Here is a 21,111-nt window from a genome sequence, read left to right as displayed (position 1 = left end):
ATAATTTATTTTGAATGCTTGTTTTTGAGTGCCTTTATCTCTGAGCATACAAAAACTATTGTGACTGCACTATCTGCATTGGTAAATCAGCACATTAGCCAACTGATCAAACACAGTTTGGGCACATCTGCCATTTGAGATTTTACACCCTCAAAATTATGGATATAGAAACTTATGTCAGTCTGTTCACAGGTGATCAAAAATAGCTTGAGCACAACCAATAAAATGCATCATCTAATATATACTGGACTTGGGAAGGGAGAGAAGGTAGCTCCGAATGAGGAGTCTGAAGAGTACAATGAACGAGATTTTGCAGCTGATCCAAATGGTTATGGCTTCTCGAGTCAAGCTTAGCAAACAGGAACATAGGAAGCCCGGAAAGGGTACGAGCCTCACTTTTATCTAGCTTTTATGGACTATTCCCCCTGCCCCAATATTGGAGGAAGCAGAGCAGTTTCCCCTTGGTGCCTGAAATCTACCAGGCATGGGACTTCAGTCTTCATCCATGATCAAAATGCCACCACGCTTGCCACTTTCATTTTTTAAGAACAATGAACTTGCTAGTAAGTCTAGTAACTTCAAACCCAGTAAGATGATACAGTCCAGTCTATCAGTTTTCCCAACAATAGCGCCAGGGGACACAAAAAGGGACAGTAGGAGATTCTATGCTGGATTACCTCAAAATCTGGTTCTTTACCAATTTAGGAAACTTACCAATTGACTATACCCAAGTCCTCCCTCTGGAGGTCGTGGGCTTGTGCCGCGCTTAACTCTTTGTTGTTCACTTTTTGCTGGCCAGGTTGGAAACATGGATGGGTCAATAGGAAGGGGAGTCTCTCGGAAATACTCATGCTTCAAACCATCTTCAGCAGTGATTCGTCTGCCTGGATAGTATGTCAAGAACCTGAAAATTATTCAAAGGGATGGAGTGGGATGGGGTTAAAAAAAAAAAAAAAAAACAGAGAAAAGGGGAAAAATTAGTTCAAAGGGGAAAAAAATATGCAGACATCCAGTTTAAGATATTCCCATTTTTTGAAAAAGGATTATTTAAAAAAGTAAATAAAAACTGGAACTTAAAATCAGCTAGTTAAATTACATTATTTTTCAGGGGTACCAATACCATCCACACACAGCACCACTAAAGCCAAAAATTATCCTTTTTGAAGATACATTTGTTGAGCTGTAGAGCATCAGACACCTCAGGAAAAGTATCTGGATGAATGAGAAGTCAGATATAGCTTAGAAAGGATCTAAAATGGTTCAATTAACACAATTTTATATGCTGCTTCACTCTTTAGTAAGGATGACTCTTACGCAATTCTGTAATGTAACCTGACCAGTCGATTTGTGGTCAAGTATTTCAAGTACTTAACAGTACAAAAGGTTTGTCTCTATTGTGCCACATACCAAGCTCAGCAGAATATGACCATGATACAGAGAGATTAGTCCCTCTGACTTCAATAATACGTGTAAAGTTAAACTTGTGCAGGACCAGGGCCTACACACATGCAGCCTGCACTAACGATCTCTTCTAAGATCGTTGGGGGGAGGGATAGCTCAGTGGTTTGAGCATTGGCCTGCTAAACCCAGGGTTGTGAGTTCAATCCTTGAGGGGGCCACTTAGGGATCTAGGGCAAAATCAGTACTTGGTCCTGCTAGGCAGGGGGCTGGACTCAATGACCTTTCAAGGTCCGTCCCTTTCAGTTCTAGGAGATAGGACATATCCATTATTATAAACCCATATTAACCAAACTAATTGCTAGTAATACAACACTGTACTGACAGACTTTTGTCTGGTCCCTTGGCATCCCTTAAGGGATTCAAAGTAATATTGTTATACTCATTCCAAAGAAAAATAAGCAACAGCTGATTAGCTTGTTTAGTGGCTAAATTGAGAGGACTGAAAATCCTCTTTTACAAAGGATGGACACAGACTTTCCATAGGACCTGGTACCTGAATCTGTCCTTTCCAGGTACGTATACATGGCATGAAATCTAGGAGAACTTTCTGGAGAAAAAAAACCCTCAAGCCATTGCCAGCATCCTTTAAAAAAAAAAAAAAAAAAGAGAGCGGGGAGAGACAGGGAAGAGAGGATCTGGAGACTACAGGTAGAACTAATTATGACGACCAGAACAGCTGATTTAACAGAACTGACGAAATACAGATGACTATTTTTCCCCCAGCTTTCCACTTTCCTCAAATAAATTCTAAGATCTGTTTCCTTGTCCTTCCCACCCCCTCCAGTTTAATTGTAACATTATGACTTCACTGTTGATATCAATGGCCATCAGGAAGCTGCAAGAGGGAAGACTCACAGGACAGGATAATTAAATGCAATATGAATGAGCTAAACCACTACTGGGAAAACAAACATTATATTTTAGGACTCCACTGTGCTGGCAGAGCCGAGGACTGGAGTAACAACAGGTGTTACACGTCAGGATTCAGGTTCACTAGGTGTAGCTATGTGAAGGCCAAGAATAGAATTTAGGGAGTTGATAATTCAAGACTTGAGATGCATCAGTCTCACCTTCCTGAGAAATTAAATTAACCAAAAAGAAAGCCATGCCTTGATGCAGGACTATAGAAATTCTCCATAATTCTAGGCCTGTAATAAATGGGTTCTTCCACTATTCCAATAGAAATTTACACTTACTTGTTCATGAGATCAAAACCTGGATCAGAAAGGAGTGCCCCAAACCTCTTGCGCAAGTTGTTATAGGGATACTCTGTGAATGTCATCTTCTTTACAGCAGGCAACTCATTGTAGCCAGGCCAGATTTTCTCACTGGGGGTACCCAGGTCCTGCAAATCAAAATATTATCTCAGAAGGACATACACACCACAGTGCATCTTTCTTGTTCCTTTCCCATATATGATTTGATAAATATCAGGAGAACACATAAAATAAAAGCACAAGCTTTAAGAACATATTGACCACATGTATACGCTGAACAACAAGAAGGCTCTATTATATCTATATCAGAGCTGAGAGGGGGTGTTTATTTGCTTACTATATCCTTCTAGAGCAGTGCTGGGCTACAACAATTATCAGTGACTCCAAGAGTATCAGTTACCTTAAAAACTTTGTTAATCTGGTCAATTTCTGATTTTCCTGGAAACAGCGGTTTCTGAGTTAACAGTTCTCCAAATATACAACCTACTGACCACATGTCTATTGCAGTGGAGTATTCCTGAAAATACATAAAATGTACAAATTACAGGAGGATTTATTTTACGGGACACAATTTGCCAGCCAACTCAATGATGATTTGACTACTTAGGTTACTGTACATTATAATTATTTCACCGCATGTGAACCATGCATATTCTCAAGTAAAAGATGCTATGGACGATAAAATAATTACTTATTATACACACAAACACCACATACTGAAATGTGACACTCACGAAAATGTCACCCCTTTTTCCTCATCCCATGTTGAGAATCATTCCCATCACAGCTAGCAGAGGGAGTACTAGCCACTGCCCTGTCATACATTAGCACAGTGTTCTACTTTGACCTCTCTGCCCCAAGAATAGTCTCAGTTTAAGGGACAAAAATCTGACCAGAACAGTAGAGCTCTCTTCCTAAACAAAAGTAGTCTTTTCACCTGTAACAGCCGGACATGTTGCACAGCCTGATTAATAAGATAGGATGAAAGTCTTGGACCCAAAGCATAGATTCTCTCTGACTCTTGCAGTGTTTTTTCTCCCAACCCACATTCTACTAACCAGACCACCAGCTACAGTTTCATAAAGGCCTCTTCCAAAACTGCAGTATGGATCAGCTAAGCAGCAGGTAGACATCATGATCAAAGTGGTTCCAAATGCTTTGCTTTGCTCTTTAAAGCAGTGCATCAAGCTTCCACACGTTGTAGAGAAAGGGAGTAAGATGCCCCCCTTGCTGTCCCCTCCCCATCTCCAAAAATCAAGCAATCCAGTTCCCTATATGGCACGGACGACCACAACCAATCCCCTATTAAAACCCTGGTAGTTCTCTCCGATTAATATTCCAAAGAAAAATAGTTACACCCATCAACCTGTAACCTTTTCAGCTTATGGGAAACCAAGTAAAATTTTCTCCACTGAATTAGCAATTACAGTATGGTTTCAGCTCCACATTTTTCCATCTCTAAATCTAATACGAAAAATCATCCATGCATACTTTGGTATGTCAACTGCAAAATAAATAAGGGGAAAAAAATCAAGACGCTATAAAGAATAATTGGCATCTTAGTTCACAAATGGACAGGAAGAAACATACCTTGGCGCCAAGTAACAGCTCTGGTGCCCTGTACCATAGTGTCACAACTACAGGTGTATAAGGCTTCAGAGGTGACCCATACTCTCGGGCCAGTCCAAAATCTCCAACCTGAATGAGAATGGATTATCATTAGCACTATCCACTAAAAAACACACAGTAGAAGCTGGTGTCATCTACAATGCGAGCGTGCATTGTGCAGTTATTTTCCTCAACCCTCACTCCCTTAAAAATAGTTACATTTGCAAGGAATTAGCAGAATAAACCACTGATTTAAGTTAGCCTTGTACAATTTTGCTTGCTCACTCATCCAAGAACAGTAATTTACTTTGACTGGTAAGGCAAATATAATTTTTTTTTCCCCATTACTGACCATCATGGCAAAGGTCTAGTAGATTTTCTCCCTAGGCTGGTAAATTTTCATGGCAGAAAAAAAAAATCAATATTAGATGGTGCTAATTGCAATCACATAACAAACAGCAAAATTTCATACAGTGTGAAAAAGAGGTGTCTTTTTCAGGAAAAGAAACAGCATAGGCTGCACACTACATTAATACCCGAAGGTGTCTGAATAATAGTAACTTTGTAATTTTGCCTCTGGATATTAGAACTGTGAAACTGAGGAAAACTTACTTGTTACATACCCTTCCAATATTTTTTTTTTAAAATAAATTAAAAATGTGTAATCTGTCCCCAAGCATGAACACTCACCTTTTAATGTTATTTCCTTCAACAGGAAGAAAAATACTACAATTTAGCACTTATACAAGTACTTTTCAATTAATGTATTAAGTCTTACAGTATCCTTGGGAGTTAAAAAAGTGTTATCCCTGTTTTACAGATGGAGAAATTGAGGCAGAGACTGAGACTAAACAACTTATTTAAGGTCACACATGTAGTAAGAAGAGGCCCTGAAACATAAGGCCTTGTATTAGAGGCCTGGGCTAAAGTAGTTAAAACCTTGCTGATATGAAGCAAAGTCAAGTTGTGAGCAAGAAACAGGCCCTGCTCACAGAATTTGGCAAGCATAGGGCTGATATGTTAAAAACACATACTCCTAATAGGTGCTAGGCACAAAACACTCAGGTAAACACATTCCAGAAGGATGGTACCAGAACACCCCAATAACCACATTCCCCAAAGATAACATGAACATGTGGACCAATCTTAAGGATAGGGTCAGGATGACAGCATGATGAATAGAGATGTTTTGATCGAACCAAAAGGTACAAGGCAATGGGTAGCGCCCTAATACATCAGAGGGTGACGCGTAACTTATTTGTATTGCTGTCTAAAGATGCATCTCAGAGGGAATGTCTGGCCTATGGGATAGTGGAAAGTCCCAACACTAACTGAGCCAATCCATTGTCACGAGCAAATGTGTTAGTATACCTGTAACCATTGAGCTGGGGCATTAGCACCATGCTTCATTGGCAATAAACCTGACCAAGTGCCTTCGCTACGAACCAAGTCTGTGGATTTATTGAGTAGTTCGCGCGAGGTCTGCTGTGCCAGCTGTCTGCGCAGAGCTGGGACGGCACACGGGAGAACACACACACAGCCAAACATCTGACAACAACACATATGGGAAAAGAACCCTGATCTGGCTCCTAGTTATGTTACTATAAAAACTAGACAGTACTTCCCTTGACCACTAAACCATGTTTATTTATTAGTCATATCCTAGCATAAATCCTACAACCATGACAGGGTAGTCTCTGTACCTAATGGAAAATTTTATTCTATTTTGCAACAGTATGTTTTCTTGCATGCTACAGCTGCAAGAATGGAAATGCAACACACTATCCAGATATTAACTGCTATCATGCAATGAAGTTCAAGGCCTTTAAAAAAACAGCAACACTGGATCCTTACTTTTAAAATGCCTTTATGACTCAGCAGCAGGTTGGAGGTCTTCAAGTCCCGATGAAGTATCCAGTTGTCATGAAGGTGCTTGACTCCACGTAATAACTGAATCATCAAAGTTTTCACTTCACCTGGAAGGATGAAAGAAAGAACCTTGTGTGTTCAGGTCAAAGATGAAGTCTACTAGTACTGTTTTTTTAAATCGTTAAATCAAGAGCATAGAACAAAACATACATGACCAAAATAAGTACTAGTTATGCATTTAATTATTAAAAAAGAACTAGCATGGTTTACAGGATTAACGGGGAAAAAGCAGGGGCCTTTATCAATATGGACCAAATCCTGATCCCACTGAAGTCAATTCAAAAACTCTCAACGACATAAATGGTATCAAGATTTGGCCACAGAATTTTAGCACAAGACAGTGAATGAAATGTGTTCAATTTAGTGTTTATAGCGCAACCTATGCAGAACAGGCATTTCTCACAATGCCTAGGTGACTGTCAAACAAATCAGATAACGCTAACATGTGCCTAAGTTAGCAGAGACAATGGAATTGCTTTTCAAGGGTACAGAGTAATTCTTCCAGGGGCATCTGAGGAAGCTCACACTGCAGCACATTCAGATGGGAGGAATACGGTGCAGTTCTGGGTACAATTAGTTAAATCCCCAAATATTTCATTTTTCAGGGACTAATCTTGTTGCATAAAGTTAAGAGAATGTTAAGTCTTGAATACCTGTGTTTCCAGTTTTCCCATGACACCTAATATTTGAAGTGAAATAACTAAATCTAGTAAACCTGCAACCCCAATGAATCAAACAAGGAAACTTCCCCATCAGCTTATATATTTGCTTCATCATCCATTATCATATATGTTGCAGTAGCACCCAAAGGCCCTGATCATCATCAAGGCTACATCATGCTGAGGGCTGCATATATAAACAAACATAGGCTGGAATTTTCAAAAGAGCCTAAGGCAGTTGGCTACCCAAATCCCATTGAAACTGTATGGGAATTGGGTACCACACTCCCCATAGGCTCTTTACAAATCCAAACCATAGATACTTGGGAGACGCTCATATATTATAGTGATGGTCACCAATCTAAGATTCTAAATAGAGAGGCTAGACAGGTAGAAAAATGAAACATTCCTGTTCCAAAGAGCTTTCAGAACAAGTTCCACCTTAATGACACATTCTGTCCCACGCAAAGCCAAAAATGTGCAAGTATAACTCAGGGACATATTATATTGATGTTCTTGTAATTCACATGATTTTAGCTTGGAAAGGTAAAGGAGGTTGGGAAATACAGTACCTGGTAAAAATGGCTGTTTCATGGTTTCCATCAGACTCTTGAGGTCATGTTCTACATAATTCATTACGATATAGATTTTATCCATATTACTGCCCACAACAATTTCCTAAGAACAAATACAGCATATTATCAAGGAAACCAAGCAATATTTATAAGCGGTTAAGGATGGCTGTCAGGAATGTATTAGCAGGTGAAAAAAAAGGGACATCAAATTTATAAAATTCACAGGAAATGTATGACACTGAAGTGTTCTAGACAAGTTCATTTTTTATAAGTTTTAAACAGATTTTATAGACAAAAATGAGCTATTTGATTATACAAGGCACACAACTGCATACTGAGAGAAACAAGCTCTAATGAGCAAATACAGTACTTAAATTAGACCATTAGAGGGCATTTTAACAGTCAAAGAATAACACTTCAAGAACAAAACTGATGTTAATATAAAAGTATTGGTGGTCTTACTCTAACAGTGACTATATTTGGGTGCTGTGCTTTCAGAATGGTGTTTATTTCTCTTAGAGAGGTAATGGGAAAGCCTTCTTTTTCCTTTTCCATTTTCAGTCGCTTCAGAGCCACAATTTCATCTAAAAAGAAAATAATATCTTAAATACAGAACCAAAATTAAATATCTAATAAAAGACATGTTAAGAGGGCACTTCTTACAGCACAGTAAATATTTTACTATCTTTTTCAATGGAAGTCCTTATCCAGGCATTATATTAGCTTTTATGTTAAAGACTGGACTAGACTGAGGTCATGGATAAAAATAAAACCCAAAGCAATTTTTTCCCTCATATCATTTTCTAGGATTGCTGATTATAGGTTTTATTATAGTCCAATAAAACACAAGTGGAAAGAGAACAAACAAACTGTACTATATGACTTGCCTCTCATACAAACATTGACTTAACTTCCCAACAGTTGCTGGAAGGAAAAAAAAATGCATCTTGGGTTAAATTCACCCCTATGAAGAAGGCCAGCACCACTTAAAGCCTAAAAATATTTAGTGTGAATTATCTGCATTGTGCTAGCACTTATGGGTTCAAATCAGGGGTCAGGACCCCATTGTGCTAAGCACTGTGAAGCACATACCAAAAAAGGCAGTCTCTGTCCCAAAGAGCTCACAGTGTAAAAGTAATACAGGATTTAAATGAGGAATAGGCTTTATGCTAGCCCCTGCAGAGGTGAATTTTTCCCCTTATGAATTAATTTTATATTCTTGCCACACAGAATTAACAGTTAAAATGTGAATCATTAGATATTAAAGTACTCCTATTTATTATATATGTCAATTACAGCGATCAAAGATATCTTTGGCATGTTGTCGTGTTGACTTGCATAGACTCAGAAGTGAGTGAGCACTTACAGTCAAGCAGTCAATGGCACCTCTCCTTTTGTAAACCATTTCAGAGAGTAATGTTAATGTCAGCCTCAGAGGAAGGCCACATGCCATGTAGGCTAGCGGAGGAAGTGGCCACCGCAGCTAGGTAACACAAGGAATGAATTTAAAGAAAATAATGCTTTCCATTTGTATAATTCCTTTTCAGAGAGGATTTTAAAACACTTAAAAACCCAATGAATTCTCACTCTATCCCTGTAAGGATGGTATTACCCCAAACTTGTAGATGGAGGAATTGAAAGTTTAAGTTACAGCAAGTGAGTGGTAGAACTGGGAATAACCATAAGTCCTGTCTCCAAGTCTTTTGATCTAAATATCAGAACAAACTTCCTCTTAACAAACCGCTCTTGTTTTGCTCAACACAACAAAAGTTTACAAATGATAGGGTTTGTTTGTTTGTTTTTTTACCATCTATCAGATATATACATTTAAAATTTATATACATGTTAAAATATATCTACATATGAGCCTTCTGGTGAAAAGAGCCAGCTTGCAGGAAAGTGATATATTATTTGTGACAGCAGCAGTTTGGGGAATCATATCAGAGATGATAAAACAGTTTGCATCTTGCTGTGTCGGCTGCTATACACAATGAAAAGAAGAAGTGATGCAGTACTAACACTACATATGTTAGTACAATGTTAAATTAGATCCTTCTTCCAGTTGATAAAATCACTAAAAAAAGGCGGAGGGGAGGGGAAGCGGGGGGGAAAATTAGCTTACATTTGGCTTTTGCACTACTGGTATCAAATGGGATAACTTTTCAGCAAGACAGCTACCACCAGAAGCAAGTTCAAAAACCTGGATTTATTTAAGTTTTCAAATACACACCACAGTTTATACCTGGTGAGAAGTGTTTCTCAGTATGTGAGCTTTTTAACTACTGATTAAAACAACTTTAGTTGCCTTCAAACAAGAATTAAAGATGGACTTCAAAGCAAACAATAAAAGTAAGCTAACCACAAATTTCTGTAAAGAATGCCCACCACACACAAACCACTTCTTTTATAAAACCATTTAAATCATTTTCCATACCTATGACGATACCTATTGGTGTGTCTACATCTAATCAATTGACAGATCACCCTGTTATGCTCAACTAAATCTAGTAGCTCAGAAGCAGAAAATCTCTACCTATAAGGCTAAAAATCAAACTCTTGTCAACAATTTCTACATGACTACGTCCAATAAAAAGACACTGAATATCTTTAAAAGAATCTTATTTCAAATGCACACCACACTGAGGGGCAGGAGTCACTCATGAAAAAGAGCAACTAAAAATAATAATTTTTAACATTCTTTTCTTATTAGTGGGGGATTTAGAAAAGCTTTTGCCATACACCATAACTCTACAATTATTAACATAATCAAATCCAAGAATAGAGTAGGTTAAAGCACACACTCATCCAACTATTCTCCCACTTCATTATATCAGAACACTTGATACAAGAAGGGATAGATTGGTCTTGTGGTTAAAGATCAGGACTGAGAGCCAAGAAATCTGGGTTATATTTCCAGCTCTACCGCAGGCTTCCTGTTATGTTCCTTACAAAGTTATTATACGGCTTAATTCTTTCACATTTTTAGAACACTTTTAGGTCCTGGGATAAAAGACTACAGAAATGCAAAGTATTATTACATTAAGTATAAACATTGTGCAAACTTAACTTCAAATTTACCTTCCACAAAAGACTCAATAACTATTTTCCTATATTGAATGACACCCTCCTGAAAGTTCAGAGCTCAGTGCAGATCCCATGCCAAGCACTCAGAATATCTAACAAGCCAACACAAGTTCTTAACATGACATCATGACATCCAACTTTGGACTCCCTCTGTTTAACGCTGTACACTGCATCACCCACTGTACAAGTACTGTTGTTACATTTCATTCATATTGTTACCATCGTCTTAATGCTTAAATTGTCCACGCACTAACACTGGAATGTAATATCATTTTGATCATAGTGCAGAAGGTTAATATTGTTCTGAAGAAAAAAGATCTCCAGAAGAATTTCAGCACCCACAGTACAAAACAGGAAGAGCACAAAGTGATTATGTTGCATGCAAGAGAATATTCAAAATAATTAGTAACTTCAAGCACAGGTGTTTCTTTTCCAAACTGCAGATCCCTAAAACATACAACTTCCCTGTGGATCACCAAGAGGTGTAACCCTAAGATGGGTCACTTAAGTTTTTTTAATATTACATAACACTTTGCCTTTAATGCTTAATAAGTGTTGTGAAAACATTATGAGACCACTTAATGAAACCAACATTTTTAGCACTGTTTTAAACAGGCACACTTGTACCAACCAGTTTTTTTGTCTTTTGCCCTGTACACTACACCATATGTTCCTTCTTCAATCCTGTTCAAACACTGAAATTCCTCCACACTACGACATCCCTGAGAAAATAAACAGAAATTTAGTCTCTAGGATTTACTTTTTTAAAAGACATATAAGACATAGTAAGGCAGACTTTATATGAACAGTTTGTTATCCCAGAAGAATACAAAATAGATCTATGCCCAGGAAAACTATATTTTGTTCCAAAGCATTTTTACCTAGTACTCTAAGAAAGTGTCCTTTCAGGAACAAAAATTATGTTTAAAAAAAATTAAAATACTCCACCTCAATAGCTCCTAAGCCTCATTCATTTCTACAATGCTGAAGAAATGAGGATTTCAGTCTCAGCAGCAGAGAAACTAGCTCAGCACCTTAGACTGATGTCTCTTAGGCAGGCCAATAAGCTGCATTCGCATTCCCTAAGCATATGCTGATCCTAGCCATTGACAGCAAAAAGAGATAGGATCACATAAGTCTTCACTGTCCAGATCAGTGTTTCTCAACAACCAGTCCGGTGCTGATCTCGGAGAGCTGCCTGACACAGTTTAGGAAGGCAGCAAGCCGGTCCCCGGTATCAAAAAGGCTGAGAAACACTGGTCTAGATACTTCCTCTTGTTAAAATAAAGGTGGCATAATATACATATTAAATATACAAATTACTTCCCATTTAACTTTCGTGTAAATGTAAAACATGCATAGCTCTATCTAGATCAAATGCTCAGTTACACACATGTATTATGTGTATATCAGTATTCTGCATCTATATGAGTTCATATGTTGCTGCACTAGCGCACAACATTGCAATACTGATCTGATGAGGTCGATCTAAGTCCATTATTCTGTGTCTGGCAGTGGCCAGTAGAAGTTGCTTCAGAGAAAGGTGCGCACAGAAAAAAACCCATGTAAAGAACTGTCCACAGGGGAAGTTTTTCCCTGAATCTCAATCAGTTGGACCTTTTGTTCATGCCCTGAAGCATGAGTTTATATTTCTTACACTTTTTTATTCTATCTAATATACCTGTGGATGGTCTCATTATCCATATAAATGTTCAGTCCTTTTTTTGAATCCTATTAAACTGTTGCCTTGATGGATATCTCGTGGGAATGAGTTCCACAGGCTAATTAGGTGTTGTGTACAAATATTTCCTTTCATCTGTTTTAAATGTATTGTCTTTCAGTTTAATTGAACATTTCTTTTCTATTATGTGAAAAAAAGCAGAAGTGACAAACTATTTGTTTTATAAGCTTTTGGGGGCAAGGACTGTCTTTTTTTTCTGTGCTTGTACAGCGCTGAGCACCTGGGGGTTCAGGTCCATGACTAGGGTTCCTACGTGCTATGATAACAAACAATAACTTATTTTGCTCACCTTCTCAATTCCCTGCTTATTCATCTCCTCAATAAACTAAAAACTTTTCAATCTCTCCTCATAGGAACATCTTTCCATTCCAATAAACATTTATATTACTTGTGAACCCTGCCTATACCTGCAGAAGCTATTTTCAGATGGGGTCACCAGAATATCACAATATCCCAATGAATTATATCCTTATTAAAAACTAAAAGTTTCAACTTGTTTTCACACACAACTTTAAAAAATATTATATATGAATATTTGGTTGATGGAATATATGCCTGGGCTCACTTGACACAAGATGCTTTTGGTTGACCCCGCCACCGTTTATGCACAAAATGATCTGACATTGGGCAAATGCACTGGACAATATGACATAATATTGTTTTATATTCAAGATGCTCTTGAGAGTACATATATCATTTTATGTCACTATCCATGGAAATCCCATCTAAGACATTCTGGAGCACTTGTGAAATGATCCTCACCTGCAGTGCAGGAAGGTACTTGGGTAGCTCTTGTTTCAACTCAATGGGTGATGAAGCTGGAGAATCAGGAACATAATCTCCTTCTGTCATTGCATTGGAATGTGGGGTCCCCTCCCCCACTTCCTCCTCTTCTCCTTCACTTCCTGCTGAATCTCGATCAAACCTTGACTCTGTAACTTTAAAATTTAGAATCAGTCGTGGAAACAGGCAGCCATTTGGGATGACTGAATTAGTTTTAGACGAAATAGTGAGGGAATAAAATTGTGATCATAAAACTGAGATACTAAAAAGCATGGCACGCAATTTGAGTGTCATGTTAAGAGATGACAAGGAAGGTATTTAAAGAAGCATGATTCTTTTTTCTATGTTTGGGGAGTATTTCATGAGGTTCAGTTATAGTTCCTCGAATACATTTGCAGGGTTAAATATTGCACGTTATAAAACTAAACCAGTATATGAAAAGAATGCAAAAGAAGACTGATTCAACTTTAATCTGATACATATCATACAGGAATTCTGAATATCAAGAGGATGGGCCCAATTCAAAATCACAGCTAGAACATTAGGTTAGGTAAATTCAGATCCAGATCCAAACTCCTCTGTTGACTCTTACAATAGGCCAACAAAAAGCCCTTGGATCAGAACTCTAACCCAGACTTTGGGGACGTTCTGATCCAGGGTGTCTCTACTCTTGAGTCCAGATGACCCACAGTACCAAATGGTGTGGTGGATTATAATACTGATGAAAATCCACTAGCAAGTTGATTTAAAAAAGCCAAGGTCACTTCATTCATAAAATACCATTTTCTGCAAGATTTCAACTTAGACCTGCAGTAGTAATATTCCCCCCTACCCACCAACAGTATTTCTTATACAAGCCTACTACTTTTCATAATCAAGTCCTGGTAGGCTGGAACATCTTGAAACCCTTTCACATTCATTAAAATCCATTAAAATCCACATGCATTAAAATCCATAGTTCATGAAACAGAAAAGGAAAAAACTGCTACAACTAAAGCCAATGTTTGCATCTTACCAATTGGAATGTGATTTCCATTCTCTCGCTCTTCTTCTTCACTCATTTCTTCTTCACTCACCTCTTCTAAAAAACAGAATGAAGTCCAACAGAAAAAGCTTAATATCATTCTGATTTCATGTACACAGATGCTTAATACAGTGACCTAGCAATACGAGTGTTATAGAGTAATGCAGAGGTCCCCAAACTGTGGGGAGCACCCCCTGAGGGGGGCATAGAGGAACGATCAAGGGGGGTGCAGCAGTCCCAGGCCAGCCCCCATTGGGGTGGGGAGGGAGCGCCACCCAGTCCCACCCCTAGCTGTGCTCTGGCCCCACCCCCAGCCAGAGCTCCAGGCCTCACGCCTGGCCATGTTCCCAGCCTCAGCATGGCAGGGCCGCCCAGAGGATTCAGGGGGTCTGGGGCAAAGCAATTTTGGGGCCCCTTCCATAAAAGAAAGTTGCAATACTATAGAATACTATATTCTTGTGGGGGTTCCTGCAGGGCCCAGTGCAAATTGCCCCATTTCCCCCCCCTCTGGGCAGCCCTGCAGCACAGCTCTGCACCCAGCTGCAGGCCCAGCTGCAGCTCTGCTCCTGGCCCTGCCCCCAGCTCCAGTCTTGGCTCAGGGCCAAGGCTGGGGGTCAGGGCTGGGAGCAGAGCCACACCCATTTCAGTAGTTTTCTGGGTCCTGCTCACAATGATCTACCATTAGTAAACCAGTACCTCTGTTTCACTTTGCAGGCAGAGTTTCGCTGACTGACAGCTGAACTACATTAAGTGAGCCGCAAAACAGGGAAACACTAACATTGGTGGCTGCTGTTTCTGCTTATTTTCTTCAATTTTACATTATAAGCTTATAATGTAGCTTTAAAAATAGGTTTTAAAACCCCTTGACTGTTGGTGAAAATGTGGTGCATGAAGAAATTTCATATATATCTGCTATTTGTGCCCTAAAATGGAAGTTTTGGAAACAAATATGCAAGCAAGTTAAAGTGTTACTGACTGTGATTTAGGGCTCTATTATGATGACTCCCACAAGAAAACCAATGACACCTGAAACAAATAATGTACAGCCCCATGATTAGTGGCAGTCAGAAGTTATGTTGCAGTCACAGGAAGGAAGAAAATTCGTCCAGTGACATCAGCTTAGCTTAAAAAATTAGAAATTATTGGTGACAAAAAATTCAAATAACTTAGAAAACCTTTTAAAATTTGGTGGTTACTTTTCACTGATTTAATAGAAAAACATCCAGCAGTCAGGCCCACATTGTTGTGCTCATTTTTTGTTTACTAATTAATGACACACAGATAGCAATTACTAGACTTGCTTAGTTAATTTCTTTTGTATTATTTCCATTTGTTTTTTAAAAATGAAAATAAATCGAATAAAATTTAAAGCCAAAAATAATTAAGAGATGGTAGAGACTTCTCTAATCCACCCCCCAGGCTAGTGTAAGACTGTTCCCTATAGAACATTTGCTAGTGTCCAACCTGGTTTTAAAATTACTCAAATGATGAGGCTTTCAACACCGCTCTTAGAAAGACAAAAATATCTCCAGAACTGTCCATCTTGGCTTCTTAGATTGATAACTTGTCTATGCCCTCATACAGAAAGGCTAATATATTACTTGTCCTCAGAAGTTTTAGGTTTCTAGCCATCTGTGACCAAGAAAAAGAGAAAGTGGACAAGGTAAAGCTGTAAGCGTAAAAGTGCTCTGGGTGAGCATTTTTGTGGTCATGTTTTACCACTTACCAGCTGACTGTTCAGACACTTCCTCAGAATTGCTTCCTGTCTCCTCCTCCTCCTCCTCTTCCTCCTCCTCCTCCTCTTCTTCCTCTTCCTCCTCCTCCTCCTCTTCTGATTCTCCACTGCTAGATTCCTCCTCCTCTTCCTCTGAACCAGATCCAGATTCTGTCAGGGGATAAGCAGAGAACACACAAGTAACTAGGCGCACTCACTTGTGAAGGATCTTCTCACAAATATGATTATTTCCTAGGGTAAATTCTGTGTATTTGATGGTGTGTAATTACCTCCTGACGAAGACTCTGCTGAGCTAGTTTTTCTCTCACTGTCACTGATGTCTTGCAAATCTGAAAGCAGGTCTCTTTCTTCTGTTTTCTCCTCTTTTACTGAGAAACAAAAAAACAGACCAATTTCTTTATCAAGCACTGAACACACAAGAACCCTAGATTATTATCTTCTTTAATCCCTTGCCAAATATTTCAGTCATATCCAGCAGAATGTACCTGCCGGACTATTGAATGTACTTGGTATAGTGTCACATACTGTTGATTTCAAGATTAACTTTAAGAACTGCAGTGCAGTAACTTTAAGAACTGCAGTGCAGCAGGATCAACAGTGGAAGAGTTGAACTGTATTTCAGACTTTTTTTTTTTTTTTTTAAAGTACACTGAGTTATTAATAAACCCCACTACATGAATTGTGAGGAATGCACAATTTGGTAATTAATTCTGTAAATAAAGAACCATTAGAGCACAATTTCACAAATACAAACAAAAATCAACATCACATCTGACTATTCACAGTAGCATGTACAGTGACTACACATTTTCCAGGTTTACAACAAAATAAAAACACAACTGAACTTTAACCAGAGGATATGGTTATTTCAATTCCTGAATATTTTCTGTTAATAATCAGCCCCTCTAAGAATGTGGAAACCCAAAGGGCTAATTTTATGGCTTGGGAGCCAAACTGAACTTTCCAAGCCAGAATATTACCTGAAGTGTTTTCTCTCTTGTACAGGATGAGAATCATAGTAATATTTAAACTATACTGCAGTTTCTGTAAAGTTGAATTAAGCTTAATAAGCTTAATTATTCAATTGTTAGCTCCTTTCTCCTCTAAAAGTATTCAAGGGGATAATACAAACGGCAGCTCTTTAGTTTGGGAGGGAATTAAGATACAAATGTAAGAAAAGAGTCAGAGGTCATTCACCAACCTCAAGAGACTAAGGCATTCAAGCATAGGCAACATTGTTATATAGCATAAGTAAAGTTGAAGTACATTTCATAGCACAGGCAACATTTTTAACCCTCACGGTTAAGAACTATCACTGCAGAAATGTATTTATTTTGCAGCAGACATGGTACACGATTGCTGGGGAGATAAAATAGGCAAAAAAGTACTCTAATTTGGCACAAACACTGCAGTATTTTGGTACTGGTTATAGTTTCTACCAGCATAGGTTACAATGCCCTTCAATTCCTGCAGCAACTCTGGGGAGGGGACCATTCTGGTGAATACCATGAATGCATATCTGTCTGGTCTGCCCTTATACTTTTCAAAAAAGGGCCTTCTCTGCTTCTTGGTCACCTCTATCAGCATAAAGTCCTCCAATGTAAGGAATGCCTAAAGAGGTGCAGATGCAGTTACTAACCTGCACCCCCCGCCTCTGTCCGCAAAACCCTCTACACCATTTAAGTAATGGCACATACCACCAAACCATGCTGTCCAAACAAGAATAGTCTTCCACTCCTCAAAACATCCTTGAAGTAAAACACAGTTCATTGCAACAAGGTCCATAGGCACAGGAGAAATAAGGTGGAAAACAAGTTACCATCATGAGCCTCTCCCGCGACTAGGAAGAAACTATGAGGATGGTCTTTCAAAGTAGATGGGGAAATATTTTATCATTGCTGTCAGAGAAACCGAACTAGGAACCACAACTGCATGTTAATCTTCTCCCCACTCCAGTTCCTTCAAGTGCCAGGCTCCTCAAGGATAGGACTATTACACTGGTCTACAATTTTTGAGAAGTCATCTGCTTCAGAGATAAAATGTGCTATTTATTATGTATTTTCATGTGCTGAATTCAAATATGACATTTAAAACAACTGACTGGCTACTGTTTCTAAGATATTTAAGTTTTTACATTTTATATCTATGTATATTGTGTAGATAGTAAAGTTTTAATCATAAATTGTAAACCTAGATCTTTTCATGTGTTTATGGTTGCTTTACATGATATTTCACCTGTCCTGTTTATGTAACACTTTAAAAATCAGCAAAAGGGTTATATAAATAAAATTTATTATGAAACAAAAGGCAAAAAACTATTATGTACATAGTTTAGTCCTATTCAGTGTCTACTCGGCGCTTCTTGGCTTGTCTCTTGTATTCATTAAATGGAGCATCTCTTGTCACTGTCCAGCAATAGTCTGCAAGCATTGATGGGCTCCATTTGCCCTGATAGCGTTTCTCCATTGTTGCAATGTCCTGGTGAAATCGCTCGCCATGCTCGTCGCTCACTGCTCCGCAGTTCGGTGGAAAAAAATCTAGAGGAGAGTGCAAAAAATGTATCTTTAGTGACATGTTGCAACCAAGGCTTTTGTATGCCTTGAGGAGGTTTTCCACCAACAACCTGTAGTTGTCTGCCTTGTTGTTTCCGAGAAAATGTATTGCCACTAACTGGAAGGCTTTCCATGCCGTCTTTTTCCTTGCCACGCAGTGCATGGTCAAATGCATCATCTCGAAGAAGTTCACGAATCTGAGGACCAACAAAGACACCTTCCTTTATCTTAGCTTCACTTAACCTTGGAAATTTTCCACGGAGGTACTTGAAAGCTGCTTGTGTTTTGTCAATGGCCTTGACAAAGTTCTTCATCAGACCCAGCTTGATGTGTAAGGGTGGTAATAAAATCTTCCTCGATTCAACAAGTGGTGGATGCTGAACACTTTTCCTCCCAGGCTCCAATGACTGTCCGAGTGGCCAATCTTTCTTGATGTAGTGGGAATCTCTTGCACGACTATCCCATTCGCAGAGAAAACAGCAGTACTTTGTGTATCCAGTCTGCAGACCAAGCAAGAGAGCAACAACCTTCAAATCACCACAAAGCTGCCACTGATGTTGGTCATAGTTTATGCACCTCAAAAGTTGTTTCATGTTGTCATAGGTTTCCTTCATATGGACTGCATGACCAACTGGAATTGATGGCAAAACATTGCCATTATGCAGTAAAACAGCTTTAAGACTCGTCTTCGATGAATCAATGAATAGTCTCCACTCATCTGGATCGTGAACAATGTTGAGGGCTGCCATCACACCATCGATGTTGTTGCAGGCTACAAGATCACCTTCCATGAAGAAGAATGGGACAAGATCCTTTTGACGGTCACGGAACATGGAAAACCTAACATCACCTGCCAGGAGATTCCACTGCTGTAGTCTGGAGCCCAACAGCTCTGCCTTACTCTTGGGTAGTTCCAAATTCCTGACAAGGTCATTCAGTTCACCTTGTGTTATGAGGTGTGGTTCAGAGGAGGAGGATGGGAGAAAATGTGGGTCCTGTGACATTGATGGTTCAGGACCAGAAGTTTCATCCTCTTCCTCTTCTGACTCAAGTGAGAATGATTCTGGTGCATCAGGAACCGGCAGTCCTCCTCCGTGGGGTACTGGGCGTATAGCTGATGGAATGTTTGGATAATGCACGGTCCACTTTTTCTTCTTTGACACACCTTTCCCAACTGGAGGCACCATGCAGAAGTAACAATTGCTGGTATGATCTGTTGGCTCTCTCCAAATCATTGGCACTGCAAAAGGCATAGATTTCCTTTTCCTGTTCAACCACTGGCGAAGATTTGTTGCACAAATGTTGCAGCATATGTGTGGGGCCCACCTCTTGTCCTGATCTCCAATTTTGCAGCCAAAATAAAGGTGATAGGCTTTCTTAACCATAGTGGTTATACTGCGCTTTTGTGATGCAAAAGTCACTTCACCACAAACATAGCAGAAGTTATCTGCACTGCTCACACAAGTACGAGGCATCTCTGCTCACTTTGGCTAAACAGAAATGTGTCCCTTTGCAAAAATCAAACACTGACAAATAAGAGAGCACGACACTGTATGATTTCTAGAGCGGATATAGGGCAATTTGTTCAGCAGAGTGATGTAAGCTTCGTTATGATTGCATCATACATGACTTCTAGGAATAACATGATGCAATTAATATCATGTATGACGCAATACCAGCTTCAGATTGCATCATTCATTGTTTTGCCTAAAAAGCAAGTACTGTCCAAACCCAGTCATAGATTTATTCATAGATCCAGTCAAAGATGTATTTTAGTCATTTCTGGTTTAAATGGAGATCCCTTCCCTTTATAACTCACTTATCCTCCGCCATTCCCAAGTCAAGGGTCGTATATACTGACCCAATAGCATATCTTGAAAACTAGAGCCAATCAACAATTTTAAGCATCATTTTCGTTCTCAGTGACCCAGAATTAGTAAAGTTTGACTACATTTATTTCAGAAGCATTTTGGCTGTAGAGCAGTGAGCATCTGACTGCCTGGGAAACCTGAGGGGGAAGAAATGCAGGGCAAAAAAGGCAATGTTTAGAAACCTCTTGAGAGCCTCCTGGAAGAGATACCAGAAGAGGAGACCAACCAGCTGCTTGGAGATGAACTTTTCTTGGAGTAGCTTCACTCAGTGCAGCACCATTTCTGGCCTCAGGTAAGAAGCATTGTCCGGTGGGAAACATTCTACAAACCTGGGATGGCCAGCAGTGGCTACATAATTTTAGGATGACAAAGGTCACTTTCCTAGAGATTTGCACAGAGCTCATCCCAGAGCTGCAGCGCACCAACATGAGAGCTCCCTTAAGTGTTCAGTATTATGTGACCACTGCCACTTGGATGCCTGCCATCCTTGCTTGCTACCAGCCAATAGCTGAGGTGCAACAGCTGACTTCCAAAGCAAAAGCCACCTGGCAGCAAGATCTCAAATACATCTCCATCTCCTTCTGCATATTTGTTCTTGTCAGCATTGCGATGTGGAGTACAGTTCTGGCTGACAGCAATCTGAAAATAGGGCTGGCTCACAAAAAAAATAAAAATAAAAAGATGAATCATGGGATGGCAGGACTGGTCATGGAAATTTGTGAGTTTGACTTCACGTCCCAGAATTCCAGTTGCTTCCAGATGGCTTCTGCTATGTAACCCACAATGTGCTGTGAGAGAAGTCCCAGAATGCAACCCAGCAAGGGAAAGCACTATGGGATACCCTCCCAGAATGTGCACACTTACTATGAAGA

The 21,111-nt window shown here is 39.3% G+C and overlaps 1 protein-coding gene across 12 annotated transcripts in view; it reads right to left on the bottom strand.

Moving 5' to 3' along the window:
• LOC101951327 (cyclin-dependent kinase 11B) overlaps positions 1-21,111 on the bottom strand; it is a 40,129-nt gene that overhangs the window by 9,403 nt on the left and 9,615 nt on the right. For 7 of the 12 annotated variants that reach the window (XM_042852851.2, XM_065575260.1, XM_065575261.1 and 4 more), the window contains 12 exons: positions 16,086-16,184; positions 15,808-15,966; positions 14,073-14,138; positions 13,037-13,212; positions 11,165-11,255; positions 7,912-8,033; positions 7,447-7,552; positions 6,141-6,262; positions 4,269-4,376; positions 3,079-3,195; positions 2,658-2,806; positions 715-904 (listed from right to left, as the gene is read on the bottom strand). In XM_042852851.2, coding sequence (XP_042708785.2) covers positions 715-904; positions 2,658-2,806; positions 3,079-3,195; positions 4,269-4,376; positions 6,141-6,262; positions 7,447-7,552; positions 7,912-8,033; positions 11,165-11,255; positions 13,037-13,212; positions 14,073-14,138; positions 15,808-15,966; positions 16,086-16,184 — 1,505 coding nt within the window. The remainder of the gene's footprint in view (positions 1-714; positions 905-2,657; positions 2,807-3,078; positions 3,196-4,268; positions 4,377-6,140; positions 6,263-7,446; positions 7,553-7,911; positions 8,034-11,164; positions 11,256-13,036; positions 13,213-14,072; positions 14,139-15,807; positions 15,967-16,085; positions 16,185-21,111) is intronic. The other 5 variants (XM_065575264.1, XM_065575263.1, XM_065575268.1 and 2 more) reach the window with 1 other exon arrangement.

Source organism: Chrysemys picta, chromosome 21 (genome assembly GCF_011386835.1).
Source record: "Chrysemys picta bellii isolate R12L10 chromosome 21, ASM1138683v2, whole genome shotgun sequence".
NCBI classification, from domain to species: domain Eukaryota; kingdom Metazoa; phylum Chordata; order Testudines; family Emydidae; genus Chrysemys; species Chrysemys picta.
Note: the sequence above shows the minus strand (reverse complement) of the source record. Positions and strands in the feature narration are given on the sequence as shown.